At 43.0% G+C, this 23,774-nt stretch overlaps 1 protein-coding gene across 2 annotated transcripts; it reads left to right on the top strand.

The window, feature by feature from the left end:
- Positions 1-1,642: 1,642 nt before the first annotated feature.
- LOC142761732 (uncharacterized) lies at positions 1,643-22,295 on the top strand. Of its 2 annotated transcripts, none has more exons than XM_075872326.1 (4): positions 1,643-1,989; positions 11,030-11,127; positions 13,617-13,718; positions 22,117-22,295. In XM_075872326.1, exons 1-4 carry the CDS (start codon positions 1,874-1,876, stop codon positions 22,209-22,211), a joined length of 411 nt encoding a protein of 136 aa, XP_075728441.1. In that variant the 5' UTR covers positions 1,643-1,873; the 3' UTR covers positions 22,212-22,295. The 2 variants fall into 2 exon arrangements, with proteins under 2 accessions (XP_075728441.1, XP_075728440.1); XM_075872325.1 differs by lacking the exon at positions 22,117-22,295 and adding an exon at positions 17,224-17,411 and having other exon boundaries at positions 1,784-1,989.
- The last annotated feature ends 1,479 nt before the right edge of the window (positions 22,296-23,774 follow it).

Below are 23,774 nucleotides of genomic sequence, written 5' to 3'. Positions count from 1 at the left end.
CTTATGTTCTTTATAGACTCATGTCATGCCACACCAACTCTGACAAAGCAAGTTTTATTGAACCATGCTGGGCGTGACACGTCCCGATGCTCTGCGAGGAAAGCGTAAAGTCAACGCGTAGCAGTGGCGTGACCTACTTTTCGCAGCGCCAAAAACTTCAGGGAGCGGCGCGTTTGTACGCAGGGGCCGCGTTACATAGTCTAGTCAAAGAGCTGCTTCGCATTCAATGACTTGTTCTGCTTGGAAATGCAGCGAAAGTCTTTCTCTCTTCACGAACACACACGTCCTGTTTACCTGCTTTCCAATACAACATGAAATATTGCCGTTATAATGTGTGGTGCAAGCGTACAAGACCATCAGTTGTGATAACATAAAATCAACATAATCACTTGAAAGTTTAAAAACGGCCGCCCACTAAAGAAGGCATGCACGTTGCTGCGCCTCATTCCTTGAAGGGACATCAAAGGCAATTAATAATTCGACGTTGATTGTCGAAATAGTGGTCCAGAAACCTCGTAGTGTTGATCTTGTACAACGAAAGGGCTTACTTTGAAATAAAATCACGCTTGATTTGTCAGCATTGGTTTAGCGCTCTTCAAATTACCCGCCTCAAGATGGCCATCGTCTGGGTCGACTTGCGTTACTGTTGGCGTGCATAGCGTGGTCCGGCTTTACTGCGCTAGTAGCAGCAGACCGAAAGCAGCGGGAGCCACAGCAGCAACAACGGCTATTGATCAATATCTCACCATTGGCTCCAAAATTGCACACATTTTTTGTTTCAACTGTGCCCCTCTTGATGACATCACCTATCCTTTGTACCTACGCCAAAATAGAATTTTGGAACAACCGCAATATTCTGCATGGTGACGTCTGGCGATTTTTTTTCCATGAATCAAACAGAAACGAACAACCAGCATTTATTGCATCTTATGATGCACGGAAGAATTTTTATATAGTGCAGCTAGATTGTTTAATAGTGAATAATTGTAGGTAGTCTCTCTGATGTCATCGGGATCATATTGAAAATGCCTTGCAGCGGCGCATGTGTTCTTGTGCATTTACCTTAATTTCTTGGTAAGCACGGCACTGTTGTTGATATATTGTCGTTTTATATGTCACACATAGAGCTTTCACTCTGACTTAAATTGTTATATGACTTTTTTGTCCCTTTAAGGTGACGTAGTAGGTTCACAGCTCGTTCGAAAAATTTCACACTGGTGGAATATTGCTATATCGTTTAACTCTTAAAGACGAAGCTTGATAATCCCCATTTTTGCTCACAAGAGTAACGTGTGGCTTTGCTTGCTTTGAAACGAACTGTTGCTGAGGTAGCATGAGTTTATACCAGTGGAAATTCAGGCAGCCTTTACGGGCTGCTCAGGCATAGCTATTCAAGTAAATAGTTTCAGGTTATACAAATGTGTGCCGCAGAAAAAATACTATGCCAACTGATTTTTCCAGAACAAATGAGCTAGGAAAAAAGATATTGTGTCCCATTTTCATCAAAAGAGTACCAAGGAATAGTTTTTTTATTCGAACAAGCTATGTTGCAGCTGAATCACAAGGAAAATATAACCAGAGGTTTGAAAATCTTCGGCACAGGAAAAATGTCATGAAAAAGACGTAGCTAACATTTCCTTTCTGAATTTTAGAAATTAGCAATTGTAGCAGTCATTTCATTTCTTTCTCTTGTCCTTGAAAAAGCTACGAGAATCCTATATGATTGCTTAATTACCATTACCACACGTCTAGAATACTCCGTGTTTATCGGAAGCCTAATATTTAAACTTTCGTTACACTTGCAAAACGACAGGTCGTCAATACAAGCGAATACGTATGGCTTTACCGTCAAACATACAGCAATTCCTTTGAGATGTCTAGTGGAAAAAACAACTTCTCCATTGAGACCACGTGTATACGCCGTGTTATGACGGGGCTGACATCGAAGGAATACAATTTTACAGAAATTGATGTGATGGAACTAACAAAGTAAGTATTGCATTGTTAGGCACTAGCTTTTCAAGAGTCGCTACATTTTGTCCCAATGAGCTCACTCAGGTGAGTTAAAATGCCGCTGAGTATCGACACATGTTCTAAAACTTATAATTTTTATAATTTTTTTTATTTCTCGAGAGCCAGTAGGAATCCTTCAGGAAACAAGGCAGGTTTCCTCATCTAGACCATTTCGTCGTTATTAAAAACTTCATTAAAATGCGTTTACTTTGGTTGACAGTGCTAGGGCTTTATGGCAAAATCTTTGCTGATTCCCATGCATTTGATTATTAGTGCTCTTATTCTCAAACTAATAATTGTTCAGAGTAGTGAGAACATTATGCGCTCTAGAGAGGCAGACATATTATTCTTTACCTACTTTGCGTCATATGAAAGTTAGTGCGAGAAGTACGGTCTTGAAAATTCAAATGCTTCTTGAAAGAAGCAGACGTTCTTGGACGGTGAAGTCTGGTGGTTTTAGAACCATGATACTGCTATGTTTCTGTGAATCTGGTATCATTTCACAATGGTAAAGATAACCAGTGAATTTTAAAAGGATTTTAACTGCACGAGCAACACCGAAGCGAAACTAAACCCCAACTGATCATTGATGTATTTGCTTAACGTCTAGAAGAGTATTACTTAAAAAACAAGTAAAGCTGGCGTGCAGAAAATTCCAGGAGCTCCCGGTCAACAATAACTTATAATGACCGCTGATTGTGACAAGTTTGGAGGTCATCTGTAATTGTGATTCTTCTTGTGTGAAAGGGGACACACTACGTGCTGTCTTGAATGTGCACATCAATGCAAAATCGCTTTCTCTATCGAGGTCACAGAAACTTGGGGCTGCTAAGTATAGGTAGTATGTTAACAACAAGTGATTAGATGCATGCGAAGTGAACACTACTGGCCAAGTCGTGAATGAGCAGCTTTGTAGCATTTGTGAGAAGCTACCAAAGTAACATGATATATACTAGGAGCACAATCTACAGGAATCTACAGGAATTTACTTTGAGTCACTCTCACCTGCTCCACATTTGGCAGTGTAGACGCCGTGAAGGCCCATGGTAAAACCACCTCGAACATCAGCAGCGGCTCCTCTATTTCTTCAGTGCCAGACAGAAGCACCCAACCCAGCCATTGACCACCCACTCCTCCAGTCCTTACCTACTCTCACCCATGCCTAGCCTTGGAGCCTAACCATGAGGGCGAGAGATCATCTAGTGGTGCTTCAAGATGGAAATCATATTAAGTATTTTTTGTTCAGTTGAATACAGATACCTTGGGCGGTGTCTGGCATTCCTTTTTTAGACAATGCTGGTGGTCACCCTGGCTTCGAAAGGGATACGGTGTTTTGGGATAGCGTCTCGTCGTTCATGGTGCTACGTTGGGAACCTGCGATGGTGCTGTACGCGCTGATTGAATCAGCACTGTGAGGAGGCAGTGGTATTTCTACGAGTGTCGAGAAAGAAACAAATTGGATGAACATATATTGTTGGAGACAGACACACGTCTATCACATTTTTGCGGAAAATTGCTTGGACGCCACTGAACTTCAAGGAGCCCTACTATACATGCCGCAACGCATCATGACCACTTTCTAAACTACTGTGGACCGACAGCTCCTATTGAGTAGGGTGGATTTGCAGTGGAATTAAACAAAAAAAAGAAATAAAGAAGACGTTTACATCAACTTCCTAAAACATGGTGATAAATTGGTAGTTACTCCACTTCCCAGGTATTATAAACACTCAAGTCTAGCAACCACGCCAGTTAATAAGCTGCCGCCCTGTTTGATCTGCCCAGATAACAGAAGTCTTCACACTAAGGCAGGCCGACCTAGAGTAAGAGGTTAAACTGGAGCTCGGGTACTCTCGATGCTTCCTTGAAGTTATTTTGAAAGAACGGTTGCAATGACTTCGTCGATGTGCAAACTCAACATTGTGCATGTCTACTTCACCACACTCGATCGTCTTTGAGATTCAATAAGTACGCTTCCATATAGTGCAGTCAAAATCAGCACTTGGGAAAACCCAGGCCCATAAGCAGTCGACTAAGACAGCTGTGAGACTGAAACAGTCGTGATCATTTATTTCTCAGTAAATTATATATTCTCTGCAAGCATACTGCACCGAACGTGTTCTTTACTGGTTCTTTCATGGGCCCAGCTTTGTCCAAGCAGCAATATCACAAAACGACATCGTCCGGTTAGATCACAATAGGGCACCTCATTGGGACGACAATAATAAACTTGGCGATTTATGACACCACAGCGACGCCGTGTCGACGAGAGCATACATAATAATATATATCAACGTTATAGGGCTAAAGAGCTTGTTCGGCGGAAATTGTGGTGTCATTGGTTGTGAGTGAAACGTCATCATTTTATACGTGATCGAATAATCGAGAACGATGCAAATAAATGAGTAAATAATATAAAAAACTGTGGAGCAGAGTGAAGACCGTACCAGGGTTGTTGGGTCAGAGCGGGGATCGAATCCAGGTTGTTTCCGTGTCAAGCCACACGGCCACACCTCTGCTGGTGAAAACAGTGAAAAGAACTTCCTCTGCTTGGCAATGCAGTAAAAGTAGGTTTCATGCTTAACAAACACACGCGTCCTGTACACATTTTCCACAATGCAACATGAAATACTACAGTAATAATTTGTGGTACCAGCTTCCATTGCCAACGGGCGTCAGATTATGTGTTCAGCATAAAGGCTCCCCGGGTGAAAGCCGGTACCCCACTAAAGAAGACACACACGCTACTGCGCTTATTTCCTTAATGTGATGCATAGTGGGTGCATAACAAATTCGAAAACGTTTCATGAACTGATTTTTGAAGTACGCACTAGGAACAGAATTTCGCTATAGCGTTCAACTCGTAAAGGCAAAGCTTTAAGGTCCCCTATTTTTTTGCGTCACTCCTGCTAACATTGCGTCTGAGAGATTCTCAAGTAAACTGCAAATTTTTGCGTTTGATGAAGCACCTGGCGCTTCTTCCTTAATGATATTGTGAGCGCGACAAGCGAATGACTCTTTATTCTCTTTGATAACATCATCACCTGTACATCTTCTTCATCTGAAAATATCATCACCAGCGTAATTTAGCTCGAGCCTGGCTGAATAAACAGGTTGCTCACAAGTGGTGGACGGTGTTTTTCGTTCCCTCAAGTCCGGTCGCCCGTTCTCACTGGAGCTCCGCTCGGGTCATCGCAGACAACCCCCTGCCTTGGCAGCCCAAAAAAAAACCCTGGCCCATCCAACGTCGCCGTCCTACTGCAGCCACCGCCACCCGCTCCACCCAACAACATTCGCCTGCGTGATCCACCTGTGTTTTTCGGTCTCCAAGGCAATGATGTCGAAGGCTGGATCAAGAACTACGACCTCGTCAGCAATTTGAACAGGTGGAACAATCCACAGAAGTTGCGCAGCGTCCCATTTTACTTGTCCGACGTTGCGAAAACTTTGTTCTGGAACCACCACCCGGATCTTCCCGACTGGGACGCATTCGAGCAGCAAATTCGTCAGATATTTGGTGCCCCTGCAGTTCTCACTGAGGCAGCAAAGAAAAAGCTCGCTGAACGCACGCAGCTGCCGGGTGAATCTTACACCTCTTATGTTGAGGATGTCCTTGCACTATGCAAGCGCCTTAACACCGGCATGTCTCAGAACGACCAAATACGCCACATTATTAAAGACATTAACACCTTCGCCTTTAACGCCCTCGCGACGCAAAATCCTGCCACGACCCAGGACGTGATAACCGTCTGTCAGCGACTTGACGAGCTTCAGTCTCTTCGCCTTTGCTACGATGCCACCGACATTCGTTTGCCTGCACCCCTCGACTTGCGTGCGCTTATTCGTGACATTGTTCGTGAAGAGCTTCACGGGCTTTGCTCTTCCCGTGCTGCGGAAGTTACTTTCCCTTCTGAAAAAGATAGCTTGCGAGACCTGATTCAACAAGAGATCGCCTCCGCATCGCGTCCAACGTGTTCCAACGGTCCCTGCGTGTGCCAGACGCGCACGTACGCCGAAGTTGCCGCGCTCTCTGCCGCACCCACCGTTTCTGCGCCTACAACAGCAGACTATACGCCTGTGACTTCGTTATCACCGCCAGTGCGTGCACCACCTTACTACGCACCTCAGCGCCCACCTCGACCAATCTGTTACTACTGCGGCTATCGAGGACATATCGCTCGGTTTTATCGAAGGCGCCAACAAGACGAGCAACGCGGCTACGCTCCTGAAAACATCGAAGCTTCCGTCCGACCATGAACTACCTACGACCACCCTCCCGATCGTCCTATTACCGTTCACCGTCTCCTACCTACCATACTGACATGCTTGGGAATTCCCTCACGTCTCGCCGCAGGTCGCCTTCGCCAGGTCGCCATTCAGTGTCGCCTCTGCAGCGCACCTCCCATTCCACGAACGCCCACGCTGAAAACTCCCCAATGCAGTTTTAGGAGTGAAAACTGCATCCACAGGACAGCTGACTCCCGATCGGCCATTGAATTTGATAGTAGTGTTTGTAGAAGGTGTACGCGTTGAGGCTGTTGTAGACACTGGCGCTGCCGTTTTGATTATTCGTGCTGATTTTTGTTCCCGCCTTCGAAAAGTCACCACGCCTTATGGTGGCCCACCTCTACGTGCGGCGACCAACGCTCTCGTTTGTCCACTTGCACAGTGTAGCGTTCGTGTCTGCATAGAAGGCATTCTTCATCACATTGTTTTCGTGGTATTTTGTCAGTGCACCCACTCTCTCTTTCTGGGGTGGGATTTCTTGTCTTCTGCGTCCACTTTCAAATCTTGTCATCAGCGCCTCATGCATCTAAATGCCGCTGACTCTTCTCCGCTTGAACACGATGGGCGCATACGCCTTGTCACCACATCAGATTATGTACTTCGGCCATACATCAAAGAAATTATAAGTGTTAATTGCACCGACATTGTGGATGGTGACGTACTAATTCTCCCTTACGGTTATATCCTACGTAGGGGCACTGTGATCACACCAGGGCATATTCGCTTCTTCGATGGGTCTACGTACCTAACCGCCATAAATCAAACGCCCGAGTGTGTACTGCTCCCCTGTGGCTCAACATTATCTTGCGCGATCGACAGTGAGCCTGTTGCGATTGTTACTCTTCCGAACAACAACCACAACAATGTCCCACAGTCACAATCACTGCCATTCAATGCCTCTTCCACACCTGTGTCGGCAACCATAAGCACAGACTTAACGCCTGATCATACTGAAGATTTGCTCGCCCTGTTAAATAGACACCGTTCTCTATTTGACGTGAACTCGCCCACCCTCAGCATGACTACCACCGCTACCCACAGCATCCACACTTACAGCTCTCGTATTGTACATCGGCGTCCATATCGCGTGTCTCAGGCAGAACGCCAGATCATTGAGAAAAACCTGTCAGATATGCTACGGCGCAACATTATACGTCCTTCCTCGAGTCCCGGGTCATCCCCAGTTGTTTTCGTTCAGAAGAAAGATGGGACAGTGCGTTTCTGCGTCGATTGCCATGCGGTAAACAAAATAACGCGCAAGGATGTTTATCCCCTCCTTCGTATCGACGATGCACTGGATTCATTACAGGGCGCAGAGTATTTCTCTAGCCTTGACCTTGGATCAGGCTACTGGCAGATACCGATGTCGGAGTCTGATAAAGAGAAGACCGCCTTTTCAACGCCAGGTGGGTTGTACGAGTTTAATGAGATGCCTTTTGGACTCTGTAATGCGCCCGCCACATTCGAACGCATGATAGACGGCGTATTGCATGGTTTGAAATGGAAAACGTGTCTGTGCTATCTCGATGACATAGTAATGTTTTCATCCACGTTCTCGCAGCATCTACAACGTCTTGACGAAGTCGTCGCACGCCTTGCAAAAGCCGGTCTACAGCTTAACACCAAGAATTGTACCTTTGCCAGCAAGACAATCAAGGTTCTTGGCCACCTTGTCAGCAAAGAAGGAATTCGGCCCGACCCCGAGAAGCTTGCCGCCGTCCTCAATTTTCCTTGTCCGCTACGTCAAAAGGACCTGCGCAGCTTTCTTGGGTTATCTTCTTACTTCCGGTCCTTCAAACGTGGCTTCGCGGAACTTGCGTCTCCGCTCCATCAACTCCTCGCAAAGAACGTCCCCTTCATTTGGTCCAAAGACTGTGAAAGCGCTTTCACGGCATTGAAGCAAGCCCTCACGTCGGATCCGGTACTGTGCCACTTCGATTCCACCACACCCACCATTCTTCACAACGACGCAAGTAGTCATGGTCTTGGTGCGGTACTCTTGTAGCTGGACAAAAACTCACGCGAACGCCTGTTTGCTTACGCAAGTCGTGCTCTTACTGTTCCAGAAAAGAACTAAACTATCACCGAGCAGAAGTGGCTTGGTGTTGTTTTGGCAGTGCAAAGATTCCGACCATATCTTCACAGCCGTCATTTTACTGTCGCGACTGACCATAACGCCCTATGCTAGCTTTCATCGCTGAAAAACTTATCGGGTCGCCTCGGTCTTTGATCGCTTCGCTTGCAGGAATATGATTTCGATGTCGCCTACAGTTCTGGGAAGAAGTATAAAGATGCTGATGCTCTATCGTGCTGTCCTTTGGCCAGCGGAAGCCACTCACCATCGATACTTCAAAACGACAGCACCTCTCCAATTGCAGCGCTAAGTTCATCACGTGCCACCCTATCCGTCCTTGTTTCACAACAACGTGTCGACCCATACTGCCGCACCATTGTTGACCGCTTGACTGGCTCTACTACTCTTCAAAACGCCAGACTCCGTCGACAACTTAAACAATTTAAGCTTGTCGGTGATGCTTTATGTCGCTGCATTTACCACATCGATGGCAACAAGTCGGTACCCGTCATCTCACGTTCTCTGCAACGTGAAGCTTTGAAAGCCTTTCATGATGATCCAACCACCGCTCATCTAGGCTATCACAAGACTTACGACAAAATACGAAGTCGTTGTTTTTTGCCTGGCCTCTCTTCAGCCGTCGCTAAGTACGTCGCCTTCTTTGTCCATTGCCAACGGCGAAAACGACCGACAACTGCTCCGGCTGGCCTAATGCAACCTCTTCCTTGTTCCGCCTCGCCTTTTGAAGTCATTGGAATCAACTTGTATGGCCCTCTTCCTATATCATCCAATGGGAATCGCTGGATTGTCACGGCCGTCGACCACCTTACACGCTATGTAGAAACAGCTATACCATCTGAAACTGCCACTGAGATCGTCGATTTCTTTCTTCGCCACATCTTTTTGCGTCATGGAGTTCCACTCATTATCCTGAGTGATCGTGGCAAAGTCTTTCTCTCTTCCACTGTAGAGCAAGTTTTGCGTACCTCGAACACTGTTCACAAGAACACTTCTAGCTACCACCCGCAGACCAACAGATTGACTGAATGGTTTCATTGGACCCTATCGGACATGATCGCCATGTACATTCACCCCAACCCCACGAACTGGGATGCAATTCTACCCTTCGTGACATTCGCCTATAATACGGCTGCTCAACGCACTACCGGCTTTTCTCCATTTTTTCTCGTCCATCGTCACTCACCAAGTTTCGCTCTGGATGTCTCTTTCCTTTCGGCCCCTGCACCGTTGACGGCTCCTTTCTCTGAAGGATTTCTATCTGGTCTGGCACACTGCCGTCTCCAGGACCGTGTTAACACTGACCCCTCTCAAGACACTCGAAAATCTCGCTACGACTCGTCTTGCCGTGTTGTGAGTTTTTCCCCTGGTGACGAAGTTCTTCTATGGTCTCCACTACGCGTCCCCGGCATATGCGACAAATTCATCAGTCGCTTCATTAAGCCGTACACGGTGGTCGGACAGACATCTCTCAATTACCGCTTTTCTCCTCTTAGCGTTATCCTGGTCATCGTTGCCGAGAAACAGAGATAGTGCACGTATCTCGTTTCGAGGCTTATGCGCGACGCATTTCATAATACTGTCAAGCGACCAGGCAGCCGCTTTTACCGCGCGGGAGAATTAGTGTGAGCACGACAAGCGAATGACTCTTTATTCTCTTTGATGATGATGATGATGAACCTTCAGCTTTGCTGGCACTCGCCCACAAAGGGGGATCAGCCAAGAACCGGGCGGCAGGATCATCAAGTGTGCTAATTCAGGCATTCCGGTGCTAACATCATCACCTGTACATCTTCTTCATCTGAAAATGTCATCACCAGCGTGATTTAGCTCGAGCCTGGCTGAATAAACCCGTTCCTCACAATATTATCTGGATAAACACATTAAAATTGCTTTCACCATCAAAATACCTTCCCCATCGAGACCTCTTAGGATCCCAAGTACGTCATTGCAGCTTGTCTACAAAGAATTCTGAAACAAAACTTCAAAAAGGGAAGCTGTTTCGGCTAGCCGTAATTTGTCCAACTCTATAGCGAAAACATTCTGATGCGCAATCACCTTGCAACCAGTAACCTCACACAGCTGGTCAGACGTCATGTCAAGCCGCATCTGCGCTGGGGTAGCAGCTTCGAGGTCATAACCATGTAGCACTCTTTCCAAGTGAAGCATCGCTACGCGTTAATGGGAGTGACGTCGCGTGGAGCCACGGATGCGTAGAAATCACGCCCAACAGGAGGAAAAAAATAAGTGCGCTTTGTCGAGGAAGTTCCTGAAATTGGTTGGAACAAGAAGGTATGTACTCCCGTAGAGCAGCCAGCGTTCAGCGAAAAGAGACTTGCTGCTACGCCTAAAGGGCAACTGCAACGACAAGCCAATTTCGAATACGGGTATGTTCGAGCAGTGAACTGTAACCGTAATAGTGCCAAGCATGGCGAGGCTATATACTTGAAGCAGCCAGGTTTAACAATAATATACCATAGAAAATCATGATATTGACCAGCTTCCCTGTGCATTGGCTTTGCACTAACCAAAAAAGTGGTTACTTTCTTTTTGTTTTGTTGAGTACTTCCAACAAACCTTTAATAAAATCATTCGCGTATATCGATAATGTGTTCACACATATTATTCTCCTTGCAGCATCGGAGACAATTATACTGGAATATTTATATACAATAGGAAAAATCTAAATCACAATATGCATCCCCCGACATCCATGAACGTCTACGAAAGTGGAAGTAGGTACTTTTTGTGTCAACCAATTAAATTTGAGCTTGTGTATTCTCTTCAAGAAAAGCACGACCACACAATCTGAAGGTGTGTACCGAAGAGAATGAAGCATGTCGGTGAAGAATAGCTCGCGGTGAACTATGTCGTTTTTTTGCGGGCTGCTCTGTGAGTTATACGTTACTATTTTACTAATGTTGTCGAAACACTCAAGAACTGCTGTGAGAGAACACGACGAGCGATACACTATTCTTGACCCAGGCGCACTCCTTTTAAATAATAATAAGTGTGGATTAGTCCTATACTTTCTAAATAGTACTATTTTATGCATTAGAAGTTTCAGAGATCATTGCTAACAGATGTGACTAAACTCATTTACAATATTCCACTGAATGCAAGACCTAATGAAATAAACCATGAGGTGCTTTTTGCTTTCTTCTTGTCAATTACGCAAGCAAAAAAAAACCAATAGTAGTGTAGTATATTTGGATATAAATAAAGAACCATCTAGGTAAATGTAGTGATACAAATGTCGCAGTGGAAGACGTAGTTTCGGCGACAGGATATCACTAAACTGAAGTTATTCTTCTTTCATGTGATGTGCCTGCCACGTAAGTCTAGTGGCTATTGGGTCTCTCGCTAACGCCATTAATAAGAAGCAATCACCGGGAAGATTCGAAGGACAGCGGTATCGGCCCCCTTGAAGGCACCACTACAGAATGAATATTTTAACCTTATGTTCTCTTTGCGTGCCACTGAACGCACAATGTGGTCTAAAGATGGGGTCATAACCAAGAGTTAATACCACAAACATAATGTAACCCAATTACGTCAATGTAAACATCACTCATACACACATTCGACTGTTTCAAAACAACTCACACTAGTGTGGCAAACAACGGGGAGAATCATTCGTATACGCTCAAATATAAACACTCAAAAATACTCTAGAACGGAAAAGTTAAAGCTTTTCTATGTTCACTGGCTCGACGAGTCTCTCCACGTATGCTACAGCGCTAAAGAGTTGTTACCTTTTCTGGGAGGTGACCATAGGCCTTCCATTGCCAACGGCGAAAACGACCGACAACTGCTCCGGCTGGCCTAATGCAACCTCTTCCTTGTTCCGCCTCGCCTTTTGAAGTCATTGGAATCAACTTGTATGGCCCTCTTCCTATATCATCCAATGGGAATCGCTGGATTGTCACGGCCGTCGACCACCTTACACGCTATGTAGAAACAGCTATACCATCTGAAACTGCCACTGAGATCGTCGATTTCTTTCTTCGTCACTGTCCCCGAAACTACTCACTGCTCCCAACAACGTCTTATTTCAAAACTTGCAAGACCATCTCGTGCCACTACACCAAAAAACAACACTCATTCCTTCGACTAACAAACCAGAGACTTCTGCATGATAATTTCAGATATCACTCACACTGCTCCCTTACATACTATCATCTCATTATATAATTGGCTTGGAAACACAGGTTCGCAAATCTTTGACATGAATCATGTTCTTGCATTACTGTTGGAGTTTCAGGAAGGGGCTAGCTTCCTCTTGCACATTTTTCTGTAGTGGCGTACATGCAAGTGAAAGCCGTGTGTTCATGTATTCTTTTATTTTGATTGTGTAAGCGTTGGTGTTAGCCGTTTAGTCGTGCGCATTCTTCTGAGTACGTGAAGGGGCACGCTTTAGACACAAACATCTTAACCAATTGCGAGTATTTAGACACAAAGGTGTGTCCGAGTTTGTTTTTGTAGTTTGTGACTTGTGGTTAAGAAAGAGTAGCATGCTTTTATATTTAGAAACAATACGCCTTCTGCACAATTAATGCGCTTTATTTTCACCAAAACTTGCAGCGTAATTTTGCCTATGTTTATCATGCTGAACAAATACTAAGTTCGACGAGGAATGTAAAGCGCGACTTTGGGGGAGCCATTTGAAAATGTGATTGTTTTGTTCTGATAGATAGTTATACTAAAAAATAAGATCTTAGTTTGTAAATTATTAAAAGGCTTTTTCTTAAATACGCAGAGAGAGAATATGAATGGTTTTTGTAAGTACAGCTCATTCAATTTATTCGGCAATAAATAACTTGAAACAAATATTTAAAAAAATGAAGCTACCGCTGATCCGACAGAACATCGTGCACTTAGAAGAATGTGTAAGCTTGACGTGCTTAAAGGTTGATACTGAAAGGTCGTTTCTGAAAGGGCTATGAATGTTTTATTCAAGTTTAAATAAATGTGACTTGAATAATTATGAATGTGTAGCCACCTATGTACAGATAGGTACTTTATTCATGAAATTTCGTGTTACCCACACTTACTGGTATTTTCTTACTTATTCGTAATTACAGCTGATGTTCAGCTATGAAGACTACCATGCTCCATCCGGCAACGAAAGCTCTCTTGCACACGGACGTTTGTGTTTCTCTGTGCATGCGTTTTTTCTTCAATATTCGTCAAGTTATTTTATTTTGCAAAAAACTTTTTTCAGGGACGAAGGCTGATTATCAGACAACCCTTGAATACACGGAACCAGATACTTACTCCTGCAGTGTATTCACCGTATATTTCATGAGTAACAAGATCACAGATGGTAAGGCCACCTCATGTCAACGTCATTTTTCTAACAGTAGCAGATACTATCTAGACGCTCTTAAAAGAGTGATTAAGTCAACGGATTCATGGTAGATACGAGCGCCATCTGCTATAAAGAAATGCAGATGCACTTATATAGATTCATGGTTTAGGATTTCATTAGTTTACGACCGAAAGCCTTAGCGAAGGAGGGTTGCTTACACATCCGTTCGTGTGAGACATATAAAAAAGTGTTAAAAGCAGTCATACATGCATATTTATGATTGCTAACGAAATTAAATGTGGCTGGGTGGCGTATTAGTTATCTGACTTCTATGAGCATAGCATCTGTGATTTCGTCATGTTTCTCGTTCTTCCAGCTGAAAGCAAAGCTGTACTAACATGTTTTACATTGAAATACAGAAGATAGTTGTCAAAACGATTAGGTTCAAGATTCTTGAAACGACAAAAAGCAATTTTATTTGTTCACTTAGCGTGACATCAATAAAGACCACTTGTTGCAATACTTTGTAGTCTTTTTCGACTGCGCTCGTAAAGAAAAAATTTGAGGGTGCAACAAAACTCAGGGTTAGAGCCGGAAATTCAACAAATTATTCAAAATGCATGCCAACTATTCCAACATCGCGGCATACTACTGCTACAGAAAGCGAAGCCTCGGGAAATGTATCTCGTCGCCACTGCTGCGCCGCTCACCAAACATGCGCATGTTGCATTGGCTCATAACTGATCTGCGAAAACACGTGCCTTTTGAGACGGGTCCTTGGTTGTTATAAACTGGCCCACGTGACTGACGCAGAGAGAACTGTCGGTAGGCACGTGTCATCATATCTCACAACGTAAAAAAAATGAACCTGGGTGCACCCATTTAACATTTCGGAACACGGCCGCCCCTTCAACAGCCAATTGAGAAGTTCACATTTTAATACTCGTCCCGGCAGATACCACAAGACACACTGCACCGATAACCAATGACAGCGTTTCTACTGCTCTATATCTGAAGCGCCGCTTTGAGGTGATCAGTAATTGTACCTCACAACCAGTGCAGACGTCAACTGTGATGACGCTGTTTCCCTCGCATCGGGAGAGGGCTATAAGCTAGCGTCGAGAAGCAGCCATGCAGCAGAAACGTGCTGCAACGCAATGAAGTATGTTGATTGAATTTAATAGCGGCGAAAGCAATAGTGTCACCGATGAGGGGGCTTTTGAGTAAAGATTGATGCGCTGTTTTGTGCATTGGTTTCAGTTACACCTGCTAAGTTAGTCAGATTTAGTTGCCCTGCATTGAATGCCAGTGGCTGCCTTACAGAAATTTCAAAATGGATGCGGACCATTCGCAGACTTGCGCAACTTGCCCATTTGACTCGAATGGTTATTCCCACTGTTTAAAAAGATTATCTTTTCAACTTCTGTCAAACTGCCATAATTAAAACTAACACGCACTTGAAAGTGCTTTCTGTCGCAGTAAAGGGAACACCACGAATTGCACGCAGATACCTTCATTTTGTAATGTGTCAATACTAGTGGGCAGATTTCTTGAGACGCCTATATATGTTTGCGTATGCGTGTGTGTGGGTGTGGTTACCAGTATGCTGCAGTATTGCAGGCCTATCAAATTCAGGTTTCTAACAAAACACCGGACAGCACTACACTTCTGAGCCTACCATTACACAATTCTCAGTTTGATGGCGCACATGATGTGCAGGTTAGTGGAACTTCCAAAGGAACGGAGACGGGGTCAACCTTTGAAAACATATGTATGAGTGAACTTGGTGATAAATGTTTAGATGCTTGCAGACTAATATAGTTTTAATTCGGTCGTTGTGTCGACTATGCATTTCTGATCTGGCATCACGGGGAGAAGAAACTTTTGTCAATACCTACAGGCATCAGTTACGTTCATCCAGTCATCTCTTTTTCAGAATCGTAATCTTTCACACCAATCACCTTTCTCTATACCACTATGGCCATCTATTTTAATGAACCGATGAGTAAATTTTTATGGAACACGTAGATAGGCAATTCTACGTCCATTTCGAAAGTTCTCATTCACAGCTCTCCAAAGGAGCCAAGCATAGAGTTTAGAAAACTGTGTTTTAGAACACGTTTTAGAAAACTGTGTACTTATGAATCAGACTACACAGAGAACTGAGCCAAACTTCGGCAGAACCTGAAATATATAGACGATGTCATGAAATGGGCTTATGGCGTTGACCACAACGAACTTTTTAATAAATAAGAGCCTTATGCTGTCAAAAACTAACCTGGTATCACCAGACTCCCATCGGCCCCCAGCGGCAACAGCAATCTTCAGAAGCTTCAAAACTTGGTGTGGCATTGTGTTCACCTTGAACATTGTTTGCTGGTTCCCCTACCCTTAATGGGAGTAAATCAAAGATAGAGGAGCATATGCGACTTATCACGTCATCTAAACTACCGCCATACTTCACCCCGATTGCCATCGTTGCAAGAAATTCAGTTTCTCGGTATGAAACCCCATGACGAAGACTGCTTTCAAGAGCACAGCTTCAAGATTTGAGCCAAAAAAAAAAGAATTTAAAAGTGAAAAGCCACCTTGTCTACATGCTAGAATGCTCTGTTGGTAAGCTTCGGTATATCAGACCAAATTTAAGGCAAACTACTTTCAGACTGTATTTGAATAATCAGAAGTTGCATGCCGCAAGACTACTTATTATACTTCTGTCCAGGCATATAGGTTCAGTTATTATTTGGATAAACTAACACCTAATACAATAGAATTAGATTTTCTTTTGCAGCATGACACATAAATTCGCGAACCTTTCCTCACACAAAAGTTCGACGCTGTAGGATCTCGTACAGATGAAAGTTGAGGCAAGGTAACGTTTCCTTCGTAGCAGAAAAAAGTACTAGCACTATCACAGTTAAATAGATTTAACTGTACATGCGTGCTTTTCACTAGATGCATTCACTATTTCGATTTTCTTTGGTTTTCGTTGTAGGTCTTCGCAGCCCTTGAAATTCTGTAGTAACGCACACGGTCATAATAGAGTGAATTTTCTTCTATTTTTGCTATCTGATTTTCGTAAATTTTGCTTTTTACTTTTGTCATGGTTTTCAAATTACTAATAACGCCATCTGTTTCACTGAGTCACCAATGAGGCGTGTTTACAGGCTCGTGAAGTGACCTCCTCTTATCACTATGATCCAAACACATGCATTTCGTTTATATGCTTTGCAATACAACATGAAATATGGCGATAATACTCTGTGGTACAAGCCCCTTTGTCATCGGGCGCCAGAACATATGATTGTCGTAAGGGCTTCATGATTTCAAATTGGTCACCCTCTACAAAAGGCACACACATTCGTGAGCCTACTCCCTCAAGGACACGTAGTGTGTGCATAGCTAGCTCTAAAACGTGTCTTGCACTTAGTGTTTGAATTACGCACTAGGAACAGGATATCGCTATCGCTTCCAACTCTTAAATACGACGCTTCAGGGTCACTTAATTCTCTTTTTTCAGATTTTCATAAGTGCGAAATGTACATAAGAGAAAGTCAGCTCGGAAGTGGACCCACATCTGGCTGTGAGAACTACTTCAACCAAAAATGCCGTGGCAAACAGTATATGCCTTACATTTCTCAGTGTACAAATAAAGGAAACGATATCTCGTATAACTAAAGAAGTGTTGATGATTCGTACACCCTAAATATACTTCACATCTATTCGTTGTACTCAATCCTGCTTTAGGTTCCTACGCTACAGGGTTCTTGGCGACATCTACCACTTTTATTGTGCTTCATGAGAATTGTCTTACCCTGCATGAACATGCCCACGTCGAATACATTCAAAATAGGTTAGAAAGATCTAAAGCCTTATCAGAATCAGTTTTGCGTGAAACAGATAGAGGAAATCTTTCGAAGCTGCATCTTATAGCTTTCAAACAAGCAGTATGACGTATTAAGACGCAATTTTGTAAGTTATAGGCACGTTGTGGGCTTCTCATAGCTGTTGCTAATGGAGTACCTTATGACCTTCTGTAAACTCAACACTCAACTCAGACCGCAAACGCCAGAATCTTTGAAACCAAGTGATTTTGATTATCGCACGTATTTTACCACGGCATTTTTATGCTGTCGAGCGACGCGTTGACCTAGCTTGTCAGATCTTAGGATGTCAGTAAAAAGTCGTTATTTCAAATTTGGTTATTTCCAACATACAAATAATTCGAATTCGCGCCTTGGTGCTGGGACACCTCACTGTAATTCTATGTAATTACTTATTAATTTTTCTAGTGGAAAAGAAAAACGTGTAGTAGTTCATTTCCACACAGATTTTTATGGCCATACATGCCCTCGCTCTCGCGCTACTGCTCTATATGGGTGGCACGTCTAGACAAACAACGTTTGCCTTTAGCGATGTCCTCTTCGACAATTTCAGTATTGTTCCAAATTAACAAAGCAAAAAAGACCGTAAATTTTGGTTGCACTAATGTTGTCATGTGTTTCGTAACACAAGCATCTTTTATGTAGACATTTGGATTCACTGGTCACGTGAATGCAAGTCGCTGCTTGTTTCTGACGTATAGCTGGCTGATGAGAAAATCTTGGGTGCTGTTAGATTATAAAATTATTTTAGGAAGTTACTTATCACAAGCATGTAGTGTAACCGCATTTGTGGGGTCGATTCGAAAGATGGCTTATCTGGGGTACCCAGCACAGTGTGAAACGATGTCTGTTTAATCTAGCACCTGCCCGCTCATTCGAAGTGTGGCAGCTTGAGCTATAGTTGGTATGACATGACGATAGTTAAAGCGCGAGAACAGAACGACAACAAAAAGACGTGTTGTTCGTCTCCTTCTCTTCTCTTTGTCATCGCTCTGTTCTCGCGCTTATCTTATCGTTATGATCATTCGAACGAACAATGCTTATTTCGAACAATTTTAATGTCCCCTTCACATCCAAATAATCGAGCTTTTATTGGCCGCGCGCTCTATATATATATATATATATATATATATATATATATATATATATATATATATATATATATATATATATATATATATATATATATATATATATATATATATATATATATATAAGGGAAAGAAGTATGTATTTATGGGCTCGTTTTTCTGTGTTTTGACACAGTATAATGAGATCTAACAGAGACTAAGGCCAAAAAATGTATAGGGGAAGTTAGTAGAAGCAATTTTTAGTAAATAGGAAGAAAGAAAAGTGGGTGAGAAAATGAATTGCCGTGAGCAGAAAACGAACCTACGACCTAACGTGTTCGATGCTCTAACACTGAGCTATCACGGTGGTTATTCCCCGAGCCACTTTATTGGGTTTATATGTGAATTTAAACGTAGGAGTGTAAGTCAGCGCCACCTGTAGGCATGTCGGTGAGTGTGATATACTCTTTTAGTGAGCCTTTATGGAACCACGTAGCACGTGAACTTATTACGGGCTGCAGCTGACCAATAGTCCCTCGTATACAACCTAACGGCACGAAGTCTGCCAGTACGAGACCCTCGTTAATGAATAAGAGAAATAAGTGTATACCTAAGGGCTCGTTTTTCCGTGTTTGGACACAAAATATGGAGATCTAACAGACAATAATGCCAAAGATTGTACAGGGGGAGTTAGTAGAACCAATGTAAATATGAAGAAAAAAAAGTGGGTGAAAAAATAGAACTTGCCGTGAAAACAAATATATATATATTTATATATATATATATATATATATATATATATATATATATATTGCGTGCGCGCGGACAGTAAAAGCTCGATGTTTATTAAAAGACAGCCCGAAAACCACCATAGCCCTCCCTGAAACCACAACTAATGTAACGTGACACGTGCATCAGCAACGTATATGTAATATTTATTGCTCTGTTACAAAACAACTTTTACAGCATAGCAACTAAAATGGGCGTTGCCTCGATCTTACGTTTTATAACATCATACACTGCAATAGCGTTAAAGACCTGTTAATTAGAAGTGCTGGTGTTCACGCGGACATCGTTGGTGTTAAGCAAAAAATCATGATATTGCCAGTGACAGAAAAACTGACAATATGAAAATAAATAGACAATAAAACAGTTCCAATGATTTCCGCTATCTTTATTTGCAGTGGAAATAACTCTCGCTATAGAAATACATGCATTATGAATGCACGTTTTACAGCACAACATTTAATGTTAATTATATTGCACGCTACAAGCATACATTGCCATCGCGCGTCAGAGCATGTCATTACCATAACAAATTCGTGGTTTAAAACTGGTATACCTACTGAAAATGTACACAAGTTATTGCGCTTATTCCTTTAGGACTACGTAGTGGGTGCACGGTATGTTAGAAAACGTTTCACCGTCACAATTGTTCGTTTTCTAAAAAAATCTACTCATTACAGAGTATTCAGCAGTATGCAAAAGCTTCGCTGAAACAGGCCACTTTCAACATTATCAATTACAATGTAGCAATCCAGTTTTTAAATTTCTCGAGTAACATCATAGGACAGAAAGTATGCACTAAGTCGCTGGAAGTATGCACTAGGGACAGACTATTGCTTGCGCGTTGAACTGCAAAAGGCAAAGGTGAAGGGTCCAACATTTTTTCCCAAAAACTTACAAGAACTGGCGTGACTCTGTGGTAGGATTTCTAGCTGCCACGCTGACATCTGCCACGCTGAGGTTCTTGCTGTGATCCTTGTTTTTGTTCATTGTATTTGTCAGTTCAACGTGGTCGACGTGGATGATTGATTGATATTTGGGGTTTAACGTCCCAAAACTACCATATGTTTACGGAAACGTTGTAGTGGAGGGCTCTGGAAGTTGCGACCATTTGGGATTCTTTAATGTGCTCCCAATTCTGAGCACACGGGCCTGCAGCATTTTCGCCTGCATCGAAAATGCAGTCACCACAGCCGAGATTTCATAGCCGGGTCAGTAGCCGCAGCCGGGTCAGTAGCCGAGTACTTTAGCCAATAGATTACCACGGCGGAACTTTGTGATCAGCGTTAGCTCTAAATGCTAAGCATATTTAGCAATACTTGGCGACTTTGAGCACATCTACTTATCTACTAGCTGCCTTCGACTTTCTGATTTCATGAACGTTTTGTTAATGGAGTGTATACGAAATCTGCCATAATGTAACGTCACTGTGTGGAAAACAGGTATGACAGCTCAAACAAAATGAAAATTAGAATATCAGTTCTAATAAGAACCTAATTTTCCGGTTATGATCTTGTTGTACATAAAACCATTTCGTCAACTTGATATATAGGAAATTTTATATGTGATGACAAGAATGTAGAAGTGCCAAAATTTAAGATCCCATTCATTACACGCCTAAGACGTAAGCTTTATTTCAAGTTATGACATGGGGGGGGGGCGGTTGGCAGGCTCCTAATGGATATGAACAAATATTGTCATTTTGTTACGGCACTGTCTTACAAACAGAAGTGACAAGTAGTAATATAAATATTGTGCAATGCAAGTCATGTATGCCATGATTTGCATGCAACGGTCTTGGTGAGCTCGAGGTTGTTGCGACCGCTTGATGTACACTAAAAATGAATCTGCGAGACGACACTGTATTGTGAACATATATATAAGGTGGTAACACGTGAGCAATGCTATGCACCTCATGTTTGCCGTGACATGCTTATGTTACGCTCGGTGCCATTCCAATCACTTCAAATAAACTTAAAAGGAGTTGCGCAACGTGACTGTATGGTCCACACACATAATTGGTAATATGAAATATTAAAGTGCACTCAATGCATCGCATAATTTACATGCTACGTTCATGCTGAGGTCGCAATCGTTTTGCTTTCTTGGGATACGCCAAAAGTGGTGCTGAATGACGTAACTGAATGCTGAACATATATGAGATCTGGTATTATGAAAGTATTGACTACACGTTATAATTGATTGATTGATTGATTGATAAGTGTGATTTAATGTTTCCAAACCACTATATGATCATGAGAGACGCCGTAGCGGAGGGCTTCGGAAACTTTGACCACCTGGGGTTCTTTAATATGTACCCATATCTGAGCACACGGGCCTACTGCATTTTCGACTTCATCGAAAAGGCAGCCGCCGCAGCCGGGATTCAATCCCGCGACATGCGGGTCAGCAGCTGAGTACCTTAGCCACTAGACTAACGCGGCACGGCAATGATTGCACGTTATGCATAGCATAATTTGCATGCCCGTGGTTTTGGTGCACAGTTGCTGTCCCGAAGATCACTGCTCTGATGCAAGCTTCTGCCGTCAGATTTCAGAGGAGGCAAAATGATACTGGGTAGTATTCTGTGTGTTGTACGTGCACGCTAAAGAACAACGCATTATCTAAATTTATCGAGCACAATTGTACAGTTAGCTTCCAATAATATTGCAGTGCTGGCACTCAAAGTCAAGGTACCATTATTGAGCCTTTTCCTGCATTCGGAGTGGCACAACATGAAGCGTGAACAGCTGCTGTGTGACCAATAATGGATGTGAAGGACATAGGTAATATAGCTGATACCTTTCGTATTTAAAAATTTAGCTAAAATAAATAAAACAAAATATTTTTCTCTAACGGGCTGCATTTATACGTTTTTCAGTATATTGGCCTAAACATATTGCCTCATAAAACAAAATCTGTCGAGCAAATTCACGAAATTGCATCAGACTATGTTCTAATTTTTGTTGATTGTCTCTCCAATTACTGAAGGTTACTCTTCCCCTTGGTAAAGGGCACATGATATTAGGGCTCAACTTGAGATCCATAGCATCGGCAGTCCCATTCGGGATTCATCGTCGGACAATTGTGCAAATTGATTGATTACGTCAGAGCGTATCGCAGTCGTATTTCACGTGCTCGTATTTGTACAGTGCTGACATTATTCGGGAAGGCGCCCCATCCTTTAAGGAAAAGCCCAGTTGCGTTGACCCCTGCTACGCAAACGCTATGAAATCTGAACGTGGTAGGTTGCATTATGGGTAGAGTACATGGGACAGATGAGAATTATTGTGATTTTTTGTGTCATCGAAAGGGTAGCGTAGGAATATGCGTCACAGACACTCGCTCCCTGCAGCACACTGTTACGTCAGCACTGCCAAGGTTTCTCTCAATAGTAACATGTAGGCCCTTGCAATTTGACTGTCAAATAAATGAGATTTGTGAAGAACTACGAATTTCAGTCTGACATGATTGTAACCCACCTGATTTTTTTTCTGCTCTGGGTATTATTTGCGCATGAGCATCCTGCTAAACGTTTTAACCCGGGGTTAATTTGTGTACCTCATGGTATAAACAACAAAGTGACGCCCGAAGTTTTTTCTAGAAATTGCGGTGACGTTCGTATTTTACGGCATGTTAAAAAATAATTTCTCAAGTGAGAGAACGCGTATAAAGCAACCAGTCTCACGACAACAAAACGTATCTCATATGTGTTCGCATTCTCTTTCTCTTGCTACAATTTTTTTTACAGATGGCACTTGAACTTTGAGCTTGGTTCGAGATGTTAACCGTTTAGTAGCGTTTTTTTTTTTCACGACTGAGTTGGAAGTTTTATTTTATTATTTTTTTGCGGTGGTTAATGGCCCGAATAGACTTTGGGTCAGGGAATGCGACAGCGTGAAGGCTGAGGGGCCATCGAAAAGTTAAACTCTCTAACGCGCTCTGACATTACACACTACAGGAGCCTTATTAGATTGCGGGGCTCGGATGAATACCACCGAATACGGATGTTCAATTCCTGCAGCAGCAGTCTCATTCGCAAGCGGTCGGAATAATATAGAGCTTTGGCTCCTTGGAAATACGAGTATATGTTTCACATATTCGAGAATCCCAGCTGATGTAGCCTGACTTGAAAAGGCGCTCTATGAGCTGGCAGCTAGGCGGCCACTCTTGTACATTACAAAATTGTAAAATAAATGTACGGGAAGTGGAGCCGATTATGTGGGGCTTGTCTGAATGAACGACCCCATGAAACATTTTCCAAGACACCATATAGCTTTGCATCGAACTATTAACTAGCTTTGTTTGTACGTTTGTCACGCTAGTGTTGA

This window comes from Rhipicephalus microplus, chromosome 8, assembly GCF_043290135.1.
Source record: "Rhipicephalus microplus isolate Deutch F79 chromosome 8, USDA_Rmic, whole genome shotgun sequence".
Lineage (NCBI taxonomy): Eukaryota > Metazoa > Arthropoda > Arachnida > Ixodida > Ixodidae > Rhipicephalus > Rhipicephalus microplus.
This window is presented reverse-complemented; position numbering and strand designations above follow the sequence as displayed.